At 43.8% G+C, this 26,225-nt stretch overlaps 1 protein-coding gene across 2 annotated transcripts; it reads right to left on the bottom strand.

The window, feature by feature from the left end:
- Positions 1-43: 43 nt before the first annotated feature.
- On the bottom strand, positions 44-25,977 carry LOC118368279 (solute carrier family 35 member F4-like). Of its 2 annotated transcripts, none has more exons than XM_035752262.2 (7): positions 25,621-25,977; positions 2,996-3,296; positions 2,267-2,486; positions 2,011-2,136; positions 1,706-1,898; positions 1,538-1,627; positions 44-827 (listed from the first exon to the last, which is right to left on the bottom strand). In XM_035752262.2, the coding sequence occupies exons 1-7, from the start codon at positions 25,841-25,843 to the stop codon at positions 592-594; spliced, it is 1,389 nt and encodes a 462-aa protein (XP_035608155.1). In that variant the 5' UTR covers positions 25,844-25,977; the 3' UTR covers positions 44-591. The 2 variants fall into 2 exon arrangements, with proteins under 2 accessions (XP_035608155.1, XP_035608156.1); XM_035752263.2 differs by lacking the exon at positions 25,621-25,977 and adding an exon at positions 7,826-8,843.
- Positions 25,978-26,225: the final 248 nt, after the last annotated feature.

Consider the following 26,225-nt stretch of genomic DNA (forward strand, 5'->3'; position numbering starts at 1 on the left):
TTTTTAAAGGTTGTGTTTATGAGACGATCTGATCAAGAAGCTATTGGTCTTTATTTGACTTTTATTAAAAAAGAAAAAGAGCCTGTATGTTCAGCATATGTTTCCCAACCCATTCCTGTATATAATACTATATAAGAAGTCAAATGTAAATACTCTATTGATACACCTCTGAGTAAATTCAATAAATGCACATAAGATTGAGCCAAACTGGCCCTGTCAATATTTATATTCACAGAATACAGTCCGTTGGTGCAGGTTAAAGGTTGGGCTTATGTGGTCTAGGGGCAAGACTGGGTGTGGCAAGGAGTTCAAGACTTTCCAACTTTACGCTCAGCAAAATCAGCAGTAAGGTTCTCTTTTTAACTCCCCATTCGTTCCTGGGGAAAGTGACAGAGGAGATTCAACTCCACAACAGTTTCTCTCAGCCATAGAAACACTTCCTGTTCTCCTTATTTTGGACTTCCTGGTCTGTAGTCAGCACAGGAGTCATCCCGCCATGCTTCCCGGATGGGAAATGTAGAACTGTGCGAGGATAGGGGTTGATGTTGGGATGGGCCTTTGGAGGATCATGGGAGCTAACAGGGTCGGGGGTCATGCCATAGGGATTGAGACGGCGCCATTGGCTTGGCTGCGGCTGCGTGTGTGGATGCTGGAATCAGTCAGCTCTTCTCCATGCTCCTCAGACTTCTTGAATGCAGCGAGGAAGCGCAGCGTGACGGAGTCCCACTCCTCAGGAAGCAGCAGCAACAGGAAGCCAAGGCAGATGATGCAGGTGGCAGCCAGACGCACCACACTGAAGATCACCTCATGTTTCAACACATCTACCACTACGGATGGGAGGGAGAGAGGGACGGAGGGAGAGAGGGAGGGACGGAGGGAGAGAGGGAGGGAGGGAGGGAGAGGGAGGGAGGGAGGGAGGGACGGGAGAGAGGGGAGAGGGAGGGAGGGACGGAGGGAGGGAGAGAGGGAGAGAGGGAGGGAGTACGGCGCGCGAGAGAGATGTTTTGATTAATTAAGCAGAAGTAAGGTAATAGAAGAGAGAGGGAGAAAGACAGAGAGAGATGTTCTGAATGATTACGTAAAGTAACAGAAACTGCAGGACAAAGGGGGGGGGTGAACTGAACTGCATGGGGGATATACAGTATGTAGCTTAACAGTGCAGCTTACAATCAGCACAAGTGGGCCACTATGTCCTCTCTGCTCTAAAGGTCTACACCACTGCACCACGCCAAGCTGTAGTAACCCACTGACCTTCATACAGGCCACTGTGGTTAAGGAAAATAACTGTGGGCATTTAGTGTCGCCTTAGCAACCTGATCCTCCCTTTGTGACGGATAGTTGCTGCGTCTGAAGGCACAATGATGATTGGGTTTCCGAGGTGAGAGAGTGAGACCTGCTGTGTAATATGTTTGTTGCCGGGGTCTCAAGTGCTGACGTCTGAATACAATACCTCTGCATGCATTAGAATAAAGAGGACTTTACACATTTTTCAGAGATACACACACGCACGCACGCACACACACACACAGACACTTACCTGCATTGCCGGGCACACTGAGCAATGTCCCTATAGAGATGAGGATGGGGTAGGTAAGCACCACGCCAACATTAACCAGGATATTGAACACTGGAAGAGAAATGACAATGTTAACACAAATATTGTTTCTAGTAAGATCAAATAGTGTGTGTGTGTGTTTCCACTCACCCAGCCAGAGCCCAGCCAGGCCACACAGGTATCCCCAGGGCAGCGAGGACAGAGAGCCCCAATGTTCCACTTTGGTGAAGTAGAGGATGAGGGGGATGAAGGAGATGAAGATGAGATTGAAGACACCCATGGTAGAGAGGAAGTGAGCCACCTCACCCAGGCTGGCACTGCCCAGGAACATCTTAAACAGCACCTGCAGCAGAGGAAACAATGTCCAGATATGTTATACTGATGGAACTCTATGTAAAACTAATTAAGAATTCTAATTATTTCAGTATAAACAGGCACCTGCTTAGTAAACTAACCTTGTAGAGAGCCGATGTGGACGCGGAGCCTACAGCCAAGGCCACGCCTATGATGGAGTCTCCATGGAAACCATCTGCGTAAGCCATCATGACGATGCCTGTGATGGCCATTATGGCTGCCACAATCTGCAGGTAGGAATGAGGGAAGTAAACCAATCAACATTAATACTTGTGCCTACCTTCCCTCCCCTGTATGATTCATTGGATAGCTGTGTGACCAAGCCCAATGAAGTAATAGTAGTGGTAGAGTACTGACCCGTACACCCATGAAGCGGTCCTTTAGGACGATCCATGACAGCAGGAAGACGAAGGCCTTGTGGCAGCAGTAGAGGGCTGAGACGTCAGTGGCGGTCAGCTTCCTCAGGGCCAGCAGGTACAGGTAGTTAGTCAGGGTCCACAGGATGGAGAAGGGAGCTGTCCTCTTCAGGAACAGCTTGAGGGTCATCCCATCCTCCCCAAAAAGCCTGCTGCACTCTCTGACGAATGGAATTATAGAGAGGGAATAGTGGATAGAGAAAAGGAAGAGGTTATTTACTTCTCAAATTTGTTGTTGGTAAGAGAACTTATCAACGGGATTAGTCCTATACCCACGAGGAAATGGGAATTCCAAAACTTTGGATGGAAGTCAAAACCGTTCTTCCGGCTGAGAGGCCATGCTTCATTGAAATTATTATACTGGCCATTTCTCATGGTTGCAGTTAATATCCCTTTCACATGCCTGTGCCCATGGTAATTAGAGGAGGGGTGTGTCATACAAACAACGTCTCACAGCACTGGAGGAGATCAAACCCCCCGAATACTGAACAGAAAGCATTTTACAAATCTGCTGCAGCTACTACTGCAGCTCCCATAAACACTTCTGGGTGTTACAACTGATTCAATACCCTGGAATTACAGCCTATGGAGTCTATGGTTTCTCAAGGAGCTACAGTACCTAGCCTGTGCAACCTTGTAAAAGCCCTTCCCCACTGTCATGATCAATCACCTGAATTTCTGTATAGGCGTCTGCTTGTCCCTGGTGGTGACCACGTGGCCTCCGTAGTAGAGAGGGAAGAGGAGGATGGTCCAGTTGGTGCTGAACCAGGAGATGAAGAAGGGGCAGGAGAAGGACTTGAAGGTGAGCTGGACCAGCTGAGTGGTGCCCACCCAAGAGGAGGAGACACATAGGACCAATAGGAGCCCCCCCAGCACCTTCAGCACTGTGTTAGCACACGTCTGGTACGATTTCCCCTCTTCACTGGCCTCACTGCCTGGTGTGTCCGCATGAGACTCAGAACCCTCCTCTCCTGTGGGGGTAAACACATCCGTAGTTAAAGTATGGAGGGATATGTACTGTAGGCTTGTTGCATCACAAAGGGCATTGGTGTAGGTGTGGCTGAACAAAAGATGCTTCAGCCCCATGGACAGTGGCATTACCTTCAGCACCATGGACAGTGGCACCCCATTCAGCACAGTGGACAGCGACACTCTGGACAAAGAGCCATAAGCATGTGTTTTCAGTATTTGTTTTTCCAGTGTGTGGTTGATAGCAACAGGTCAATTTGAATGTTCCATTTCCACAATAAAACACATAGCACTTGAAAATAAAGCTGATATGGAACAGCTTTCACAAAGACAATTAGAGTGGATTGTTCCATAAAGACCAATGGGTTCCAAGCTCCATTCTATGACGCTATCCTGGCTGCCTCACTGAGATATGTAAACAAGTATTGATAATTCGTCCTTGGTGAGTCAGTCCTCCAGTTTGAATGACCTGCTGTAAAGGCACTAAGGCATAGCTTTGATCAAAATATGTGTTCTTAGCATTCTGGTTGCTGGTTGCCCATGTCAGGAATAGCACCATTGAGTCATTATACAACACGGGGGGATACGGTTCTAACATAGACATGTATTCAGACATGCACAGAAATCTGACCCCCAAAAAGGATCCACATTATGTATGTGTCCGCCCAATCCCGTGGCATCCATCTCTGGAAAGACATGACAACCTTGTCAATTGTGGCAGCCTCCTGTTTCTTACCATTCCTTATATTGTGCTCTAAAGAAACGACAGGATTGATTGTTCAGAGGTCTGGCTATTGTAGAATAAGACTTTTCAAAATTTCTTTTAGAGCACTGAGCAAGATGTTCCACTTGGACTCTCTAGTGGACATAATATGGGCCACTATGGTAGACTGCTGACATCTTTACAACCGCAAGAAAACATTGTTGAAAGTTTAGCAGATCTGCCTTTTTTTTGTTGCTTGCGACTGTAAAGAGATTAGATTACCAAAGCTCTGAGTGTGCACTTCTGCATTCAGTGGCTTCAGAGCAGACTGGGTGGTTTTTGGACTGGTACACTGTGCGCAGGGAGACTGCGAGCAAGGAGAACCGTAAAGCTAACTGTGAGCACATCAAACCCACTACTACAGAGGAACAGGAATCGAGAACAGAAATGTAAGGACTTATATTGAATGTTATTCCTTGCAGCAGTCATTTTGCAGTCAAAGCAGAATAATGTTGGTTGGTGCATTGCCTTAATGGACTGTGGGTGTGAATGGTGTGTGCACGCATGTGTGTTTTATGTGTGTGTCACTGAGATGATGTGAGTCCGTTTCCGGAGATCCAGGATCCGTTATCTAGGCCTCCACAGCGCGATCAACCTACACCAGGGCAGGAATAAAATATACATGTGCTGGGTATTTGCTGGTCTCTCTCAGACTGCTGGTTCAGCACTATGTGTTCAGCCCAGCCATTTCCACCATGGCTATAGACATTACATTACAGTATAGCAGGAAGCAGCAGGCTCTCTCGCTCCTCTCTACTTGGACCTTTGAGGAGGGCCATTAGCAATGCTCGAAACAAGATGAGTACAATCAGTGCCTCTAAGTAATCCAATAAAACCCCTATGTGCACCACTAGGTATCGACCCTCTGCTCCCAGAGAGAAAACTGTTGGTTCAGAGCAGTCTTCTGTCCCCCCCCAAAAAAAATCCAATCAAGACTATAAAAGTACCACTACGATTCATACCGTGACTCTTCCCTTTAGGTTCTCTGAAAACAGAAAGCAGAGTGTAATGAAATGGAATATGCATGAGATTAAACTCTTTCAAAGGTAACATTAATTGCTGGCTTAACATGTCATAGATGCTTAAGAGTGTGTGTGCTGGTTTCTGTTAGACTTTAAAGCCTTAGAAGTAGGAAGAAAGACGTCGGGCAGCACATCCAGAACGATAATGTCCTTGAAACCCAAGACACTTTATGCTGTCTGACCCTAAGTTACAATAATGCTGCTAGTTTCCTACATAAACTTCATGATGACAAAACCAAACAGTAACACCATTATTCAACAGCAATCATACACCTACAGTTGCTACATAATATTAGTTGAGCATTGCATCTATCCAAAGAGTGCCTTTCCAGAGACACGAAAAGACAATGCTAGACAAACAGACAATGCTGATGATGAAGACAGACAGTGCATTAGAATCAGTTCCAGTCAGTGATGTTTGACTTCTTTTTTTAAAAGATCATTTTGATAGGGAAACTGTATATCTGCCCCACTTTTCTCCATGGTTACTGTGGCAACTGAGGTTACTGTGACAATTCAAAATGTAAAATAGGGGGTGCTTATATTTGTCCTGTTTCACACACGTACCAATGTGTAACCTTAACAAGTGTGTGGTGAAATGGAAATGTGTTTTTTGCATATCCCACTCCCACTGAGAGTGGGGTCACAGTATTGGATCAGCCATGATTGACGGCAACCCGGGAGCAATTAGGACTAAGGGCAGATTGACAGATTTTTTACCTAGTCAGCTCGGGATTCAAACTAGAAACCTTTTGATTACTGGCTCAATGCTCTAACTGCTAATCTACCTGCCACCCAATTAGATACAGTAGCTAACTTTCACTGGCAATTGGAACTCTGTCAATTTGGCTTGGGATCTTGGCGTACAGTGCAGAGTTTAATATTGCAGAGTTTTACTTTTGGATGAAAATGTCCCCTCCAATATATATCCAGGAAATGTAAGACTTGGCACATGGACGTACATCTTTTATAGAGTTTTATGCCTTAAAACTAAAGATTGATTACATGTTTTCTCTTAAAGTTTTTATCTCACTTTGTCCCAGATGGGGGCAGACAGCCAGACCTTAAGGGGAGTTTGGGAGACGATCCAGAACTGCATGATTTAAAACCAGAAGTAACATAATTTCTATGAGCGTGTCTGGATGTAGATGTTGTATGCTGAGCTACATTTCTTTGTCCTCCTCTCTCTGAGGTTCATTAACCACTCAAAGATCTTGCCCATACTGAGAGGACATAATTCACTGTACAGTACTGTAATGGGTGCTAGGTGCGGAGAGCAACACGTAGACTTGCTAGCATCCTGTTTCCCCAGGCAAAAGCACCACACTGTGATCCTTTGCCAGGATGCGGATATTAAAACAAAACTATAATTCCACATTCCACCTCACTAATACCATAACAAACAATATGGTATGGCACAGCAAAGAATAGCTTAGCAAAACTATAAAGGAAACCTACAGTATCTCACAAGCTGTAGTCTGGACACTTGACAGCATCATTTGGCTAAGATATTGCAAAGGACAGGAATATCTCTAAGCAATGCTGTTTAGTAAGTGTTTACCTAGATACCTATACATCCTGTATTAAGCCCAAAGTTATGTTTTGAGTTGACTCATAATCAAAGGTGAGAAATGTAAACACTGATGTTCCTAGATGGCATGCAGTGGTATACAGGAGTCAGGCAGTGCATTTATTCCATCCCAGGAGAGACGAAAAGACAAGTGTATATTTTGTTAATCTCTGCAAAATAGACACAAAGGCAATGGTATGGAACTCAAATCCTTAGAAACAGTGTATGGCTGTGGAGAGGCCTGTACCATTTAAAGTATGTGGTACCCATGTCCAGATCTAAATGGGTTTTGCCTAAAACTAATCACATACAAGACAGGTAAGCAAGAATGAAAAGATGTGAGAACAGCCAAGCCGCAAGCCTGTTTGGATTGTCAATATCAATTGTGACATTGTGACAAATGACAACTAAACACACACTGTGATATCACAGTCCCTGTCGATAAGTTCTGTATCCCCTCCCAAAGAATGGGGAAGAGCAAAGGCGTGGAAGTCTGTAATACATTGTCATTCAAGTGAAAATATTGAAATAATCCTAACAGTTGATTGGTAATATAATCATTAATCTGATTGTGTATGATTTTGAATAATCACAAGATAATAGTCTACTTGATAACTTTATATTGTTTACATAATTTATACTGTTTATATAATTTTCATGCCATTGTGACATTTAATAGGACTTAACAAGAAGCCCAGCATGCACTATTCTGTGGAGGGCACATCATGTGCTCTTTACTTAATCAAAGAAAGCCCAGAGCACACAATTATACTAGGACTGGACACATCCTAATTTGTTTTAGCTACCTTAACTCTCCCTCCCTCCCTCTCTCCTTCTTTCTCTTTCTCTCTCATACTCTGCCCTTTGGGGTTGATTTAATGAGCCATGTAACGACCACTTAACACCAAGCCCCATTACACAAGTATTAATATGTAAAAACAGCAAAACTGCCTGAGTTGTTTAGCTATAGGCATTAATAATGCACAAATATATGGTAATCACCACGCATATCTCTGCTCTTATAGAAGGGTTTGATGAGTTTCCAATGCTGCCCATCTTAGACACACACACATACACAAACACAAATGTACACACACATGTCTGAGACATGGCACCTAGGGTGAGACTCCATCCCTTTTTCCCTGTCCCCTACCCCCAATCAGGAGTTTTTTTTACCTTCGGAGATGGAGCAGGTGAGGACCTGGGAGCTGTAGGAGCTGAGAGGAGCCACTCTGGCTGAATGCTTCTTCATCCTCCACTAGGGGGCAGAGCCAACAGTTCCTCTTTGGGATGTGTGTATGTTGTCTGTCCGCCTGGCTAGGCTGCTGCTGCTACGTTCCTCCTGCAATCCCTCTGCATCCCCGGGCTCCTGGCTCATCCACAGGCAGCGTGCTTTAGCTCTCTATCCGCTTCTTCTTTCTAAATGTCTATTGATGTGCATCTTCTATCTTCTTCTTTAGTTCTGTCTCTCCCTCCTTCACAATCAGTTGAGCTGACTCCCTCACTGTTTCTTACTTAGATGTTGTCTTTCTCTCTGGACAGTGGTGGAGCTCAGTAGAAGTGCTGTGGAGTGGAGACTACTGTTGAGCTGTCATGCCGTGATCCAACGCTACACTGTCTTCAAGGTAGACTCAAGTGTGTGGCACCGTGCAATCACTCCCTTCATCTCTTTCCTTTCATTCCTCCTCCGTTGCTTTCCCCTCCTCTTCGTTTGCTGTGCAAATCAGATGCTTTGTTTGGAAGGTAACCAAGCATCCCCCCTCTCTTTCTCTCTCTCCCTCTCGCTCCTCTGCTGGCACTTCTCTCCTACTTCACTACTCCTTCAGTCTTAGATTATTTATAGAGGTCCTGTCCTGTTGCGTGTGCCACTGTAACACAAATGAATTTAACTGAGAATGGGAAAGGACTTATCTATGTCCCCCCACCACCCCTAATTCCTCACTCAACGTGGACTCACTCAACCTGGGGTAGACGTAAGATAGTAAAACTCCAATTAGTATGATATGTTATGTTTCGTATGTTATGTATTAATTTGTGGACACCCATCATCCGTTTCATATGATATGTTACGAATAGAGTACCACAGTGGGATTCATAATACCCATAAAACTTAACGGTTAAACAGGGAAATGGTTCTAATTGTTTTTCCACCATTCATTTTCCCCATAGGATTTTGTTTTAGAAACACTTAAAATAAGGGCTGTGCTCCATGTAGGCTTACACTGGCAGGACATTTTGATAACCATATTTATCGCTCGAGGCCAAGGTGACTTTTACCAATATATTTGCCTGTATTTACCCCCAAAAAAAATGAAATGCTAATTGGCTGCTAATGTGTCTATCATAAAGAACTACAAAATGCAAAGATGATCTGGACAAGACTGCCTCGAGTTGGTAAGAATCTTTGGATTAACTATCTAATGTTAGCTAAATGTAGCAATGAATACATTGGTTAGATTGTGCAAGTTTTAAATTGACACCATACCTGTTAGCAAAGGTGTCAGCTAGAGAGGACGTGCAGGAAGTTATAGATTTATAGCCTTGGAATATGTCTACTTTGATGCTAATTAGCATTTTTGCATATTTTTCAAAGAATAAAACTGAATATATTGATAAACTTCACCCTGTCTTAGAGAGATTTACATGGTTATCAAAACGTCATGCCAGGGTAAGCCTACACAAAACACATCCCTTATTTTAAGTGTTTCTAAAATCCCCAATAGGAAAAAAATGTATGGAGGAAAAACTATTGGAATCATTTCCCTGTTTGACCACTAGGTTTTATGGGTATTATGACACCTCCACTATGTAACAATAATGCTAGTATGAACTCGAACCCAGGCGCAGAGAAACACAGCAAGCAGAGGTAAGGGTCCTGGAACGCCTTCTCAGCAGCAGGGGTCCAGCTTACATGCCGAGCCCTTGGTGAGCGCTGTCAATGGCGCAGCCACCGAACTAAAGTCTCACAAATCTCCAGAAGAAATTAGCAAAACCTCAAAAACGCTGGAATTGCTTGACAGTGCTGGGCCACGGCCAGTTGACCACCGCTTCTATCTTTTGGGAGTCCATACATACACAGCCCTGAGACACGATGTACCCCAGGAAGGAGATCTGAGAAATGTGAAACTCACACTTCTCAGCCTTCACAAACAAGTGGTGAGATAGGGGGCTTTGAATAACCTGGTTAACATGTTGGATGTGTTCAACCATGGACCTGGAGAAGATGAGGACGTCATCCAGGTACACAACCTGAACTGGTGAAGGAAGTCGCGCAGCACATCAATTACCAGGGCCTGGAAAATGGCCGGAGCATTTGTAAGTCCAAACGGCATGACACGGTACTGATAATGTCCATTTGGGGTGTTGAACGCTGTCTTCCACTCGTCTCCCTGTCTGATGCGCACCAGATTGTACATGTTCTGTTAATGCAATTTTGAGAACTGTAGCTCCCTGGAGTCTCTCAAAGGCTGACGACATAAGACGAAGAGAGTAATGGTTCTTGATGGTAATGTTATTTAAACCCTGGTAATCGATACAGGGATCCCCCATCCCTCTTTCAAACAAAGAAAAACCCGCTACTGCAGCTGAAGTGGACGGCCGAACAAAACCAGCCACCAGCGCCTGGCTGCAGTCTCTTAACCTGAGAGAGAATAGAGCCCTCCTCTCGGAGGAGTGGTGCCGGGCAGGAGGTTGATGGCACAATCGTAGGACCTGTGAGGAGGCAGTTCGCTGGCCCTTCGTTTGCTAAAGACCTGACCCAGATCCCAGTAATCCAGAGGAATGCGGGAAAGATCATGCTTGTCATCCCCAGCCGGAGATACAGGAGAATTGGAAGCCTCCAGACGAGCAGGGCCGGAAAGATGTGGCGAGAGTTGCTGGCAGGTGGACTCGCATGAAGGATTCCATCCCAGAACTCTTCCCGAGGGCCAGTCAATTTGAGGATTATGAATAGAAAGCCACAGATGTTCAAGAACCAAGGGAAGCTCAGGAGTGTCCACCAAATGCAACTGGATAAACTCCACATGATAATCCAGAACTCGCAGCTGAATAGGCATGGTGAGTTGCGTCACCTTCCCAGACCCTAGGGGTTGACCATCCAGCGCAGTGACCGACAATGGAATGTCCAGTTTAGTGAGAGTCAGTCCCTGTTGGCGAGCTAATGTGCGATCCAGAAAACAGCCGGTAGCCCCAGAGTCATTGCAAGCAGGAATGTCCAACTGCCCATTGTCCCACCGCAGGTTGGCTGGAAGCAAGGTGTGTACCGTGTCGGCAGCTGGAGACTGTATCTGACTCCCCAGTATTCTCCCATCTACTGACGAGTCATCCCCTTTCCCGTCAGCTCGGGACAGGAGGCACGGAAATGTCCAGACTATCCACAGTAAAGACAACGTTGCTTGTTAATCCTGCACCTTCTCTCCAGAGCGGAAATACTGGAAACAGCTCAGAACCCCTCCGTCCTCTCACGACGCCATTCCCGAAGCTGGTTGTCAATCCAGATGGCCAAAATGATAAGCTCATCCAGAGTGTCAGGGTTGTCCCAGGAAGTCAGTTTATCCTTGAGAACCTTGCTGAGTCCGTTCAGAAAGGCTGAGTGAAGTGCCTTTGTATTCCAACCACGCTCAGCGGCGAGCGTCCGAAAGTCAGTGGTGTAATCAGCTACGTTCCGGCTGCCCTGCCAAACGCATTGAGTCTTTGAGCAGTGTTCCTGCCACTGATGGGGTGATCAAAAAAAACATCTCCTGGGGGAAGCTTTGCCAATTAAAACAAATGTCTGATTGCTGCTCCCATATTGCCGTAGCCCAGGCCAAAGCCCGTAATGAGAGCAAGGAGATTACGTATGCCACTCTGGAAAGCTCAGTGGGAAACGTTGATGCCTGCAGCTCGAAGGCCAGCGAGCATTGGAGCAGGAATCCACGACACCTCCCAGGATGCCCCTCATATCGCTCCGGTGCCAGAAGATGAGGCTTCCCGAAGGAAGGAAGACCCTGAGCTGGTAGAGAGTTGAGTATCAGGAACAGCCACAGGTGCAGCAGCCGTTGCTCCCGTCTGTCCTGTCTGCAGAGCGTACACAAGAGTTCTTAAATCATCCGACAATGTCTGCTGCCGCGCCTCATGGCGACCAATCACAGTTCCATGGTGGGTGAGAGCCGACCGTAAATGGTGGAGTTCGGAATGTTCCTAGGACGATTGAAAAATCTCTGCTGGGTCCATAGCAGTCTTAGGTCTACCTTAATAATAATGCTATTACGAACTCGAACCCAGGCACAGAGAAACACAGCAAGGAGAGGTAAGGGTAAATCCAGAACTTTTCCTTGGCGTCTTAACAGAAACAAGGCAACCGCACAAGAGCACACTAATAAAACATGAGACCCAAGCAAAGATACAGGCCAACTGAGGAATCTAAATAACAAGGCAACCAGGTGACCAGAGAAGGTAATTAAACACAGGTGAATCCCATAAGTAATAATCAGGGTAACCTGGAAACTAGAAAACAGTGTAAGGGTGCCCTCCAACGGTAAGCTAAGGAAACAACAATCAAATAACACAGAAACTGTCACACACTGTGGGGCTCTATTGTAATTCATACAATATGTTACGAATCTGCAAAACGTATGATATGTCACAAATTCCTACTTTTGTTTTTGCCTTAAATAACATTCTGTCTTATGTGATAATACCAAGCATAACATCATACTCATTTGAGTGTCCCGGATTTACCTACCATGTTACGTCTAGTCTATGTGACCAGGCTGCCTCAATACACCTCACGACAGGGAGATCTGCTGCAGTACAATCTCCCAGAGTCTAGATGAGGAGAGTCTGGCTGCACATCCTCTCTCCAACACCCCCACATTCAGCCCACTTCATGGTGCTCTGTCATGCCCACAGAAAGGAGGGCTGGAGAGAGCAGGGACCAGATACAAAAACTGTAGCTGCAAAGTATTATCATAGGGGAAAACAGGGTATCAGAAATTAAATGTTTTACTCCCTGTTCATGCTATTGTTTTTTATTGAGGAGAGTGATTGAGGGGAGTGATTGAGGAGAGTGATTGAGGAGAGTGATTGAGGAGAGTGATTGAGGAGAGTGATTGAGGGGAGTGATTGAGGAGAGTGATTGAGGAGATTGAGTGATTGAGTGATTGAGTGATTGAGTGATTGAGAGTGATTGAGAGGAGAGTGATTGAGGAGAGTGATTGAGGGGAGTGATTGAGGGGAGTGATTGAGGAGAGTGATTGAGGAGAGTGATTGAGGGGAGTGATTGAGGAGAGTGATTGAGGAGAGTGATTGAGTGATTGAGGGGAGTGATTGAGGAGAGTGATTGAGGAGAGTGATTGAGGAGAGTGATTGAGGAGAGTGATTGAGGGGAGTGATTGAGGAGAGTGATTGAGGAGAGTGATTGAGGAGAGTGATTGAGGAGAGTGATTGAGGAGAGTGATTGAGGAGAGTGCCCACTGCTTTACTGTTTTATTAAGCTCATCCTTCACAGGAGAGGAGACACACCACCTGTAGGTATCCCAGTATGCCCCAGCAGAGGTGTGAGCACAGGGCATACTCATGGCCCATGTGAGTGTGGCCAGGAGTTTCCATCTAACAGTGCAATCTCTCCCAGTCATCCTGCCTCTCTCAGCGGTTTTCACAATCAAACGTTCTAATGGGCCTCGCTGTCACTTTGGCCTATACATCAATAGCATACTACAGCATTGAGGTGTTGAGTCACAGAGCAGAGGTTCAGCACCCTGTAATATAAATCCCCCACCCTGCATACTCCCAAGCCAGTAAAATCAACGCCGGCTGGGGATGAGAGTTATGTATTGCTCAAGTGAGCAGTATTTCACCAGAGATGTGAACAACAGTGCAGTGAACCAGTGCTGCAGCACCTTCCCATTGATTACAGTTACCAGGAAATGTGTACTCCTGCCTCTCTCTGTCACTATATCAGTGTCACTCTGACCTCCCTTCCCGCTCTCCTGTCTCTCCTCTCCTATTCTTATCAGTCATAATCCTGGCAAGGCTACAGAGAGCATGGCAGATCATAGTGCTTCACTGTTCCTTAAAAGTGCAGTCTGGAGCTGGCTTCCCAGCTAGCACATAGCATTCAGAGAACCATATGTTTCTTAGAGTTTGGTGAGTGTGGTTGGCCTATGGTTATTTTGCATACAATCTTCCCACGACTTTCTGGGAATGGTGCAGGATAGTTGCTAGGCTTTAGAACATTCTCTGCACATTTAAAGCTGCAATATGTAACTTTTTGGGGCGACCTGACCAAATTAAAAAAAAATGTGATTAAAGAGCTCTGTCAAATCTCATTGAAAGCAAGTCTAGGAAGCTGTTCTATGTGCACTATTTCTATGCTTCCCGTTCTTAAGTTCAGTTCCTGTTGCTTTTACTTTCGGTTTTGTACACCAGCTTCAAACAGCAGAAAATACCATATTTTTGGTTATGGAAAATATATTTCACATGTTCCAATGATCCTCTACACTATACATGCTTCTTTTGTCACATAAACTGAAATAAGGCAAACTATTCCCCACAAAATTGAAAGGTGCATAGTGCACTTTTAAGTAACTTGACAAAAATAAATTATTTTCTTGGTATTTCATTACTTTAACAGAACGTTTCCTCGAAGTTCAAACATGGTTATGTTTAATTTAAAATTTGGTCATGTTCTATTCTATGAATGTTCTCCAACTGGTTTGACATTGGGAATGTTCTCAAATAGTTCAGAGAACGTTAAGAAACAGCGTTCTTCTGTGGGAATTTCAGTACTTCAGCATAATGCTTCCTGCAGGTTTCCTCGTGGTTCTATTTAAAGTCATGTTCTCAAATTTGTCAGAAAACATTAAGAAAACTTTCCATCAAAACCACAAGAAAACTTTAGTAACGTTCAGAGAACGTTTTAAAAATGTTATTTAAAAAACATACATTCCTTTCAGCATCAACAAAACTCTCTCTATCCTCTGTCTTGTTAAGTGTGTTCAGGTGTGTTGCAGCGACCACTAATTGGCCACACCTGATCTTAATGAGTGTTTGTTTCCTTTGAAATGGGGTCTGTTTGAATAGAGTTAAATTAACAGCTTTGAATTAATAAAAAAAAACATGGCAGGCTAGCTCCATCCTGGTGGCACAGTGGATTAATTCCATAGATAGAGAACAGAAGAACATAGGTTTAAATTCCACTGATGCTGTGCCACAATAAATAAATAAAATGTTTGCATGATTAATGCCTGAACAAATGCATTTCCATGGGTCCTATCTGTGTTTGGAGTTCAAAACAGTTAAACTAACCAGCATTGTTATTAAATGTCTTATTGAAACATGTTCATTCATCTGAGGGATGTTTGCTTTCAGCCACATGTTCGGTTGGTAGAGTAGAGCAACAACAGCAGCTGGTGAGATGGAACATCTGGTGTGACTCTCAGTCCTAGTGCTGGGATGGGATGACCATAAGGACTGGGACAAGCCCTCTCAATGATCCCAATGATACACATCTCCACCTCAGACCTACCAAACACTTCCCCCTCTCATCACAACCCCAGAGACCCCCGACCAGGGTTTATCCGTGGCCAACACAGTGCTGCTGTTGCATCTTGGACCAGGGCACAGGTCCCCCCAAAAAACTCAGCACTCCTCCATAGCAACGGTGTTGTTCTGGTGTGCTCTGGCCCAGTACACTGACGCAGTAGCCCCATTCAGGGCCTTTGTCATTCAGATTAGCCCATGTCCCTCTGCCACCATACAGCCCTTTGTCTTTATGCATCTCTCTGTTAATCAGTACGTCTCAGAGATGAGTAGGAAAAGGACGAGAGGACAGAGAGGAGAGAGAGTTCCTGAAATAACGTATTAGAGTAGGCAGTGGTATAATAGTATTCTGACTACCCATATGATTATAACAAAGCATAGAATTTTCATCTACATTGTTCTTAAACATATTCAATAATTACAGGACTATACAAAATAGTGTGAGGTTGTGAAGCTAAGATTGATGATTCAAACCAATGCCCATCATCTGTTGATGAAGAAATCACAAGTTTTAAGAGGGGGACATCTAGTGGGCATAAGGGAGAGTAGCAGACTAGGAGCAGTAGTTAGAAGCATTACCCATTATTTTCTGTATGATGTAACTGTAACTGTGTACCAATAGGACTTTGGTCATCTTAAGTATTTGTTAACTAATGCAAATAAGGAGCACCATATGCCATAGATATGCCCATGTTATGTGTATTCAGTGGTTCTTCTAGGGAGATAATGGATGTCAGAGTGGGTGAGATTTAATGAGCTCCCCTTTTACTAGCTGTAATTTCATTGGAGGACTGAAGGAGACTTGACGCTGAGGTTTAGATAATAGACCACAAGAGGGCACTATGAGACTGCTGGATGACTGGATATACTGAAAAGGTACTATGCTGCTATTTGGCGTAAGCTAAGGAAAATAATGACCAGAGGAGAGAGGGGACAATGCATGGAAACCCCCACCTCTAACAGTCAATCCATTAATGGAGTAGAGATCTGTGTGGTATTGCAGGTATATGCATTTCCTCCACCCGTTTTATACTGTGCTATACTGTTGCTAAAGTCTCACAAACACTGAGAATATGTGGTCAAGCACACTTTTAAGAAGTGTATGCTGAGTTAGCCTTAATCACCTATCCTAAGCACCTAGATTCCTAATTTGCCTCCCATGTTTGTATGTTTGCTACATTGGCAAACACACAGGATTCCTTATCAAATTTTTTAAAAGAAATATTACACCAATTACTTTGTAGGGCTTTTACCAATGATGCATGTACATCCTGTATTTCTGATGCTATGTATTGGCCAGTGAGAGGCTTTGAAGCCACCGTTCGGTCAGATTGGCACTCCTCAATAGGAATGAGTGGAATTCTACAGTATTTCTGATGTATTGGTGTTGATGTAGTGGGGACAGTAACATTAGGACTTTCAAAATATGTTACTTTAATAATAATTTTGTATTTTTATGTTTAGCTCACAGGTGAAATGAGGGCAGTGGGAAGGTAGGCCCCTAAATGGTGGGTAATCCAAGAAAGAAGACAAGTAGGCAGCCAGTATGTTGCAATTAACTTTAGTGAACTAATGACAAAATAATACATATATAAGCAGTTAGCATATTACATCAGGATGCACAATTGCAACATGTTTCGACTAGCAGAGACTTCCTAAGGCAGCGTTAAGTTTAGCTCACATAATATCATTTAAAAGTATGTAATAGAATAAACATGGCATTAATAAATGCATAACTTTATTTTACAATGGTGGGGTAGTGCCAAGATGGAGGCGCTCCAAAACAACCCCCCCCCCCCATCAGTCATCTAGTGCAGCGGTTCCCAAACCTTTTCACTAAGGCTCCCGCGCGCACAAGTACTGTTCATGACACAAACTATTCACACCTCTTGTGGGGGAGAGAACATTTTGCAAGTTTAAAGTTTATTTCCTACAATTCTAAACATGTTGTCATGGGGTGCAGAGAACATTTTGCAGTTATAAAGAAAATGTTATTGCAATTCTATACATTTTGCCATGTCAAATGTGTATTCCTGTGATATTTGAGTGGCTGAAACATTACAACAAAATCAATGGGCCAAGAAACCTAGCTAAAAACGTTAGCTGACATGGGCTAGTTGATCTGGACATTTCTGACAAGTTATGCTCTCGAAGAAATGCAATGACTGACATGACAAGAGGAAATCTGATTCATACTGTTGTTTTTTTTCACACTACCGTTCAAAAGTTTGGGATCACTTAGAAATGTAATTTTTGAAAGAAAAGCACATATTTTGCCCATTAAAATAAAATCAGATTGATCAGAAATACAGGGTAGACATTGTTAATGATGTAAATGACTATTGTAGCTGGAAATGGCAGATTTTTTATGGAATATCTACATAGGCGTACAAATCAAATCAAATTGTATTGGACACATACACATGGTTAGCAGATGTTAATGCGAGTGTAGCGAAATGCTTGTGCTTCTAGTTCCGACCGTGCAGTAATATCTAACAAGTAAATGTATGTAAACATTGTATAAAGTGGCATTGTTTAAAGTGACTAGTGATACATTTATTACATCCAATTCTTAATTATTAAAGTGGCTAGAGATTGAGTCAGTATATTGGCAGCAACCACTCAATGATGGCTGTTTAACAGTCTGATGGCCTTTAGATAGAAGCTGTTTTTCAGTCTCTCTGTCCCCGTTTTGATGCACCTGTACTGACCTCGCCTTCTGGGTGATAGCGGGGTGAACAGGCAGTGGCTCGGGTGGTTGTTGTCCTTGATGATCTTTTTGGCCTTCCTGTGACATCGGGTGGTGTGGGTGTCCTGGAGGGCAGGTAGTTTGCCCCCGGTGATGCGTTGTGCAGACCTCACTACCCTCTGGAGTGCCTCACAGTTGAGGGCGGAGAAGTTGCCATACCAGGCGAGGATACAGCCCACAGGATGCTCTCGATTGTGCATCTCTAAAAGTGTTTTTGGTGACAAGCCAAATTTCGTCAGCCTCCTGAGGTTGAAGAGGCACTGTTGCGCCTTCTTCATCACGCTGTCTGTGTGGGTGGACCATTTCAGTTTGTCCGTGATGTGTACGCTGAGGAACTTAAAACTTTCCACCTTCTCCACTACTGTCCCGTCAATATGGATAGGGGGTTGGTCCCTCTGCTGTTTCCTGAAGTTCACGATCAGCTCCTTTGTTTTGTTGACGTTGAGTGTGAGGTTATTTTCCTGACACCACACTCCGAGTGCCCTCACCTCTTCCCTGTAGGCTGTCTCGTCATTGTTAGTAAGCAAGCCTACCACTGTAGTGTCGTCTGCAAACTTGATGATTGAGTTGGAGGCGTGCATGGCCACGCACTCATGGGTGAACAGGGAGTACAGGAGAGGGCTGAGAACGCACCCTTGTGGGGCCCCAGTGTTGAGGATCAGCGGGGTGGAGATGTTGTTTCCTACACTCACCACCTGGGGGCGGCCCGTCAGAAAGTCCAGGACCCAGTTGCACAGGGTGGGTTCGAGACCCAGTGTCTTGAGCTTAATGGCGAGTTTGGCGGGTACTATGGTGTTAAATGCTGAGCTGTAATCAACACTCCTCTTGCTCAGATGAGTTAGGGCAGTATGTAGTGTGATTGCGTCGTCTGTGGACCTATTACAGCGGTAAGCAAATTGGAGTGGGTCTAGGGTGTCAGGTAGGGTGGAGGTGATATGATCCTTGACTTGTCACTCAAAGCACTTTCATGATGATGGAAGTGAGTGCTATGGGGCGATTGTCGTTTAGCTCTGAGGATGCGGTTAGGGATGCAGTCTGGGCTGGCAGCCTTGCGAGGGTTAACACGTTTAAATGTTTTACTCACGTTGGCTGCGGTGAAGGAGAGCCCGCAGGTTTTGGTAGCGGCCGTGTCAGTGGCACTGTATTGTCCTCAAAGTTAGTTTGTCTGGGAGCAAGACATCAGTGTCTGTGACAGGGTTGGTTTCTTTTTGAAATCCGTGATTGACTGACACATATGTCTCGTGTCTGAGCCGTTGAATTGCGACTCTACTTTGTCTCTATACTGACGCTTAGTTTGTTTGAATGCCTTGCGGACAGAATAGATACACTGTTTGTATTCGGTCATGTTTCCGGTCGCCTTTCCATGATTATAAGCAGTGGTTCGCACTTTCAGTTTTACGAGAATGCTGCCATCAATCCACGGTTTCTGGTTGGGGAAGGTTTTTTAATAGTCACCGTGGGTACAACATCACCGATGCACTTGCTAATAAACTCGCTCACCGAATCAGCGTATACATCAATGTTGTTGTCTGAGGCTATCCGGAACATATCCCAGTCCACGTGATCAAAGCTATCTTGAAGCATGGAATCAGGTCGGTCGGATCTGTGTTGAACAGACCTGAGCATGGGTGTTTCCTGTTTTAGTTTCTGTCTATAGGCTGAGAGAAACAAAATGGCGTCGTGGTCAAATTTGCCGAAAGGAGGGCGAGGGAGGGCTTTGTATGCGTCACGGAATTTAGAGTAGCAATGATCCAGAATTTTGCCAGCCCGGGTCGCGCATTCCATATACGCTGATAAAATTTAGGGTGCCTTGTTTTCAGATTAGCCTTGTTAAAATTCCATGCTACAATAAATGCAGCCTCAGGATATGAGGTTTCCAGTTTACATAGAGTCCAATGAAGTTAATTCAGGGCTATCAAGGTGTCTGCTTTGGGGGGGGTATACACGGCTGTGATAATAATCGAAGAGAATTCTCTTGGTAGATGCGAGATGCGTGAATAAACCGGGTGGCTGTACCGACTCTGATAACGTGTCCCGAGTGAGCCATGTTTCCGTGAAAGAGAGAATGTTACAATCTCTGATGTCTCTCTAGAAGACAACCCTTGCTGGAATTTTGTCTACCTTGTTGTCAAGAGACTGGACATTGGCGAGTGGTATACTCAGGAGTGGTGAGCGAGCCTGACCAGAAGACCGCTCTGTCTGCCCCTTCTGCGGTGCCATTGTTTTGGGTTGCCTACTGGGATCCGTCCTGGGTGGTGGTCCAAACAGAGGATCCGCTTCGAGAAAGTCGTATTCCTGGTCGTAATGTTGGTAAGTTCACGTTGCTCTTATATCCAATAGTTCTTCCCTGATGTATGTAATAAGACTTAACATTTCCTGGGGTAACAATGTAAGAAATAGTACATAAAAAACAAAATACTGCATAGTTTCCAGCCTATAGGGAGGAGGTCGGAGACCTGGGAGTGTGGTGCCAGGACAGCAACCTCTCCCTCAACGTGATCAAGACAAAGGAGATCATTGTGGACTACAGGAAAATGAGGGCCAAGCATGCCCTCATTCTCATCAACGGGGCTGTAGTGGAGCAGGTTGAGAGCTTCAAGTTCTTAGTGGAGCAGGTTGAGAGCTTCAAGTTCCTTGGTGTCCACATCACCATCAAACTATCATGGTCCAAACATACCAAGACAATTATGAAGAGGGCACCACAACGCCTATATCCCCTCAGGAGACTGAAAAGATTTGGTATTGGTCCTCAGATCCTCAAAAGGTTCTACAGCTTCACCATTGAGAGCATCCTGACTAGTTGCAACATCGCCTGATATGGCAACTGCCCGGCCTCCGATTGCAAGGCGCTACAGAGGGTAGTGATTTGTTTAAAACTTTATTTTGATTTGTTTAAAACTTTTTCTGTGTTATTTCATAGCTTTGATGTCTTCAATATTATTCTACAATGTAGAAAATAAAGAAAACCCCTTGAATGAGTAGGTGTGTCAAACCTTTGACTGGTACTGTATAAATCATTGTTTTTTATCCATTCTCAAGAGAGCTGAGGGCTAGTGGTTCAAGAGAAAGCTCACAACCCATCAGACACTAGTTAAAAAATAGCAGGCTGAGAGAGGGACAAGGGGAAAGTGAGTGCAGACATCGGCCTACATGAAGAATGTCTGAGTGAAAATGTAATTCAATTCATCTGCTGCTTGTAGGTTGACTACCAGCCAATACAAATATGTTCAACATAGCAGGTTGTTCTATCATACATTTGACGTCGGAAGTTTACATACACCTTAGCCAAATACATTTAAACTCAGTTTTTCACAATTCCTGACATTTACTCTAAGTAAACATTCCCTGTCTTAGGTCAGTTCGGGATCACCACTTTATTTTAAGAATGTGAAATGTCCAAATAATAGTAGAGAGAATTATTCATTTCAGCTTCTGTTTCTTTCATCACATTCCCAGTGGGTCAGGAGTTTACATACACTCAATTAGTATTTGGTATCATTGCCTTTAAATTGTTTAACTTGGGTCAAATGTTTCGAGTAGCCTTCCACAAGCTTCCCACAATATGCTGGGTGAATTTTGGCTCATCCCCCCTGACAGAGCTGGTGTAACTGAGTCAGGTTTGTAGGCCTCCTTGCTCGCACACGCTTTTTCAGTTCTGCCCACAAAATTTCTATGGGATTGAGGTCAGGGCTTTGTGATGGCCACTCCAACACCTTGACTTTGTTGTCCTTAAGCCATCTTGCCACAACTTTGGAAGTATGCTTGGGTCAATGTTCATTTGGAAGACCCATTTGAAACTAAGCTTTAACTTCCTGACTAATGTCTTGAGATGTTGCTTCAATAAATCCACATAATTTCCCCTCCTCATGATGCCATCTATTTTGTGAAGTGCACCAGTCCCTCCTGCAGCAAAGCACCACCACAACATGATGCTGCCACCCCTGTGCTTCACATTTGGGATGGTGTTCTTTGGCTTGCAAGCCTCCTCATTTTTACTCCAAACATAACGATGGTCATTATGGCCAAACAGTTCTAATTTTGTTTCATCAGACCAGAGGACATTTCTCCAAAAAGTACGATCTTTGTCCGCATGTGCAGTTGCAAACCGTAGTCTGGCTTTTTTATGGTGGTTTTGGAGCAGTGGCTTCTTCTTTGCTGAGTGGCCTTTCAGGTAATGTCGAGATGTGACTCGTTTTTATGGTGGTTACAAATACTTTTGTACATGTTTCCTCCAGCATCTTCACAATGTCCTTTGTAGTTGTTCTGGGATTGATTTTCATTTCTCCCACCAAAGTATGTTCATCTCTACGAGACAGAACACATCTTCTTCCTGAGCGGTATGACGGCTGCGTGGTATCATGGTGTTTATACTTGCATACTATTGTTTGTACAGATGAACATGGTACCTTCAGGCGTTTGGAAATTGCTCCCAAAGATGAACCAGACTTGTGGAGGTCTACAATTTTTTCTGAGGTCTTGGCTGATTTATTTTGATTTTCCCATTATGTCAAGCAAAGAGGCACTGAGTTTGAAGGTAGGCCTTGAAATACATCCACAGGTACACCTCCAATTGACTCAAATGATGTCAATTAGCCTATCAGAAGCTTCTAAAGCCATGACATCATTTTCTGGAATTTTCCAAGCTGTTTAAAGGCACAGTCAACTTAGTGTATGTAAACTTCTGACCCACCGGAATTGTGATACAGTGAATTATAAGTGAAATAATCTGTCTTGTTTGGAAAATGACTTGTGTCATGCACAAAGTAGATGTCCTAACCGACTTGACAAAACTATAGTTTGTTAACAAGAAATTTGTAGAGTGGTTGAAAAATGATTTTTAATGACGCCAACCTATGTGTATGTAAACTTCCGACTTCAACTGTATTTTGATGTCAACAAGCACTGATATGGAGCATTGTTTAGGGATGGGAACATCTTAAATGATTCAATAGAAATGTGAATGTGTTGTCTGTGTGTCTGGGGATACTTTTAGTGCTATAAGTATCATAGTGTACCTTGTCATATTTGTTCTGAGAACACTCCAGTCTCTGGAGTTTCCAAACAGAGTTCTTATTCCAATGTCAATGTTAATGTGAGCTGCCAGCCTAGCCCGGTGCTGAGAGACGTTGCCAAGGCCTTTCATTTCACTTCCCCTCTCCTCTGCCAGTCTGCCCAGTGGGATGCCAGTGCCAGCCAGCCAGCTCTTCTGGATCACTGAACAAGCCATCTCAGCACTTCACAGGCATGATACTATACACCACGAATTATAAAGAAATATAAAAAATGCTTGTTCAAGGGACACTGTTGGGCAATTTGGCTGAGCAGGGCCAATGAGGAGTCCCCAGAATCGACCTGAGAACTGATGCTGGGGTAAGAGCAAGCTATATAATTTTTACCATTTCAAAGCAACACTCCAACTTCAGCCAGTTATCTTATCACTTAATGTCAGCAAAACAGTTACATTTTTGGTCATATCACTGTCATCACAGCCACCATGTGAACTTTAGCCCACAACCTTTCTGAAAATGTAGTCCATGATCCTCCTTGGAGGCATAATATTAATTCACTGCCGATGGCAACAAAAGCAAAATGTCAACAGAAAAAGGCCAAAAATATAATTACCCAATGGCGTTGGCAAGATTAAATGAATGTTCTATATCTGTGCTATTTTTGCTTCATCCCAACAGCAACCTCTTTGTAAATGATATGCAACATTTCAAGAAACATCTAAATTCTGAATTCAAAATTGAAATAAATACTTACGAACAAGTGGTAGGCAGCCCTCAGACATCAACATCATAGAGACTAGATGTCAGATAAAGCTCCTCTGTGAGACCCACATCTGGTTTGTCATAAGAAGTGTAATAAGAACGTGACTGCGGGTGCTATTCCCCTCCACACTGAAAACACCTGCTCCTTACACCTGTAATTTCATCACAGATGGTATCCTATCCATTCATTATCATATTACCAGAGTTCGTTATGCCACGGTTGGTTTAGAGAAGGCTCTCTTTCATCTTATTAGATGGGACAGGTGGGAATGTCCATTTAAACATGGTTTATTACTTTCCTAGTTAGACTATCATAAGTGATGCCAAGAAGCAAAGATAATAAAGCCATGTAATAAGAGAGAGATATACATGTTCCTCCCCAGATGCAGCTACTGCTACAGCAGAGGAATCCAGAGAGTCAGTGAGTTATCCCACACAATAGGTTATGGTGCACTCATGGAATGTCAATCCTTGAGCAGATATACCACAGAAATCATGGTATGCTCATCTTCCAGAGTGGCTTTAACAGTGTGAAAGAAAATATCTTATCAATTCAGACATTCCCTAGCTATGCTGAAAGTTATTTCCCCGTCTACCTGGAAAGCTGATTACCTCGTAACTGAATAAGATCTCAAATCCTCTTGTATGATGCACTAAAGCGTGATAAAGACTTTTTATCCACCCTGAGTGATACTGTGTGTCACTGACTTGTATTGCTCTTTAGGTCTGAGTAACTACACAACTAATTAATGTAGATGAACTTTCATATAACGTCTAGGAAATGCAAAGGAGCTTGTGTGACACGTCAAATTAAATTCAGTAGGGTATTTTTCAGAGTTTGAAACGCAACAGGCTAATGGACACTGAATCATTGATATTTTTCCTCTGACATCTTCAACAAGAGTATCAGATCTTCCTTACATTTACACCCACATATACCACAACGAATGGACCAATTACAGTATATAGGATTTCTGACCACTGTAGCATTTTACGTGAAGCATACTGGCCTTAATCTCATATAGATTCTCTATATGCTATACGTAATATCTATTGCTGGCAGTAATTGCATTGTGGAGTGCCAAAGGGTTTTCTTTCTTCCTGCTGTCATTGGTCAAGGGGATGTATATGGTGATTTTGCCACTTTACAGAGCTCCTAGACAGAGATCCCATGAACAACCCATATAATTAAATCTAGGAAAAAAGATGTACTATTTTAATAGATTGCCAACTATTAACATGACCAGCAACAAACAATTCAATAGGCACCCAACATTTAATACACACCTCAACATATTTTGACTCCTCCTCATCTAGATTGTTAAATGATTAAGTAAACACTACAGTCATGGTAACAGGCACAATGGTTTGCATAGACATCAAGTCACTATACAATGTGTAATAAATATGCATCACATTACGATATTGCATTGCGGCTGACTGTCTGTCTGTCTGTCTGTCTGCTGTTGATTGTTTGTGGCTCAGACCAAAAGTCAATAGGGATGTGAGGAGAAGCATTACTTCCGCTTAGTCGACATAGCTAACGCTGTCAGCGACTGTCAACTTAGAATGAAAAACAAATGCCCACTTCTGACATTAAACACAACTCAGTGATTGACAGAACAGTAGAAACCAGTATAATTAATTAACATAAATCACTGTATTTCATTTTGTGAGTGAAGATAATGTTTTGGCCTATTCCTGCAACCCCCCATAAATGGTTAACATGAATGTAATATGGGGAAGCGAAGCTCTTTTTTCCCTCTATAATATGCGGGTCATACATAGTCTACTATGATCTGTGCCATTGTCTGAAAAAAGCTATTTAGTTTTACGTGTTCGTTTAGTTGACTTTTAGGCTGGCTACTGTAGGCTACTTTCTTTTCCGACTGTTTAAAAAAATATGTATACATGTCGTTTTCATGACTTACTTCTGTGACTGGAGTAGCCCGGGTAATAGCCGTAATAACCAGTGATCCGCAGAATTCTATCCTCAATGTCTTGCACGCCGTTGGCCGTCACTTTGGAGGTGGTGTCCATGTCCCCGAAGAGAAGGTGGCTGTCACCCGCTTTGCCGGGTAGGTGCGAGTTCAACGGTTCCAGCCGAAAGCAGGGCTGGTCCCCTCCACTTTCAGCACCTTCGGTACTGATCATCGTAAGTCAAAACGGGCAGTCAGAGGGACAGAATTCGGGTGTTCCGCGCTCACCATGTGAACGATAGTATCAATGGCATCAATCAACAGCTATGAAAGGACATTCACATTTCACATTCCACCACACTGTGCGCAAGGTTATTGGAACTTGGTGAGCATGACAGACATCGTACACCAGGGGGCGTGTCACTATCGCTTCTAAATTCATGTGTAGTATGCTCGTCTCTGGCCCGATCCCAAATGGACCCAAAACCCTTTTGGAAATCTGAGAGTGTTTGACAGGTGCAATCAATATGGTAATAGCGCTATGCTGTGCACTTTAATAGCCTACATGGTAGTTTAACCATATTTCTTATAGCCTACAAATTGAATCAGCTCAGATC

The sequence above is a fragment of the Oncorhynchus keta genome, chromosome 35, assembly GCF_023373465.1.
Source record: "Oncorhynchus keta strain PuntledgeMale-10-30-2019 chromosome 35, Oket_V2, whole genome shotgun sequence".
In the NCBI taxonomy this organism is placed as follows: Eukaryota; Metazoa; Chordata; class Actinopteri; order Salmoniformes; family Salmonidae; genus Oncorhynchus; species Oncorhynchus keta.

Bases quoted from the DNA above. Each gene is read 5' to 3' on its own strand.
- LOC118368279 (XM_035752262.2), bottom strand. From the start codon at position 25,843: ATGATCAGTACCGAAGGTGCTGAAAGTGGAGGGGACCAGCCCTGCTTT. The intron at 2,487-2,995 runs GTGATTGATCAT...TCCATTCGTCAG, and splicing joins ACGCCTATACAGAAATTCAG to AGAGTGCAGCAGGCTTTTTG. The intron at 1,899-2,010 runs GTTAGTTTACTA...CCTCTGCTGCAG, and splicing joins CCACATCGGCTCTCTACAAG to GTGCTGTTTAAGATGTTCCT.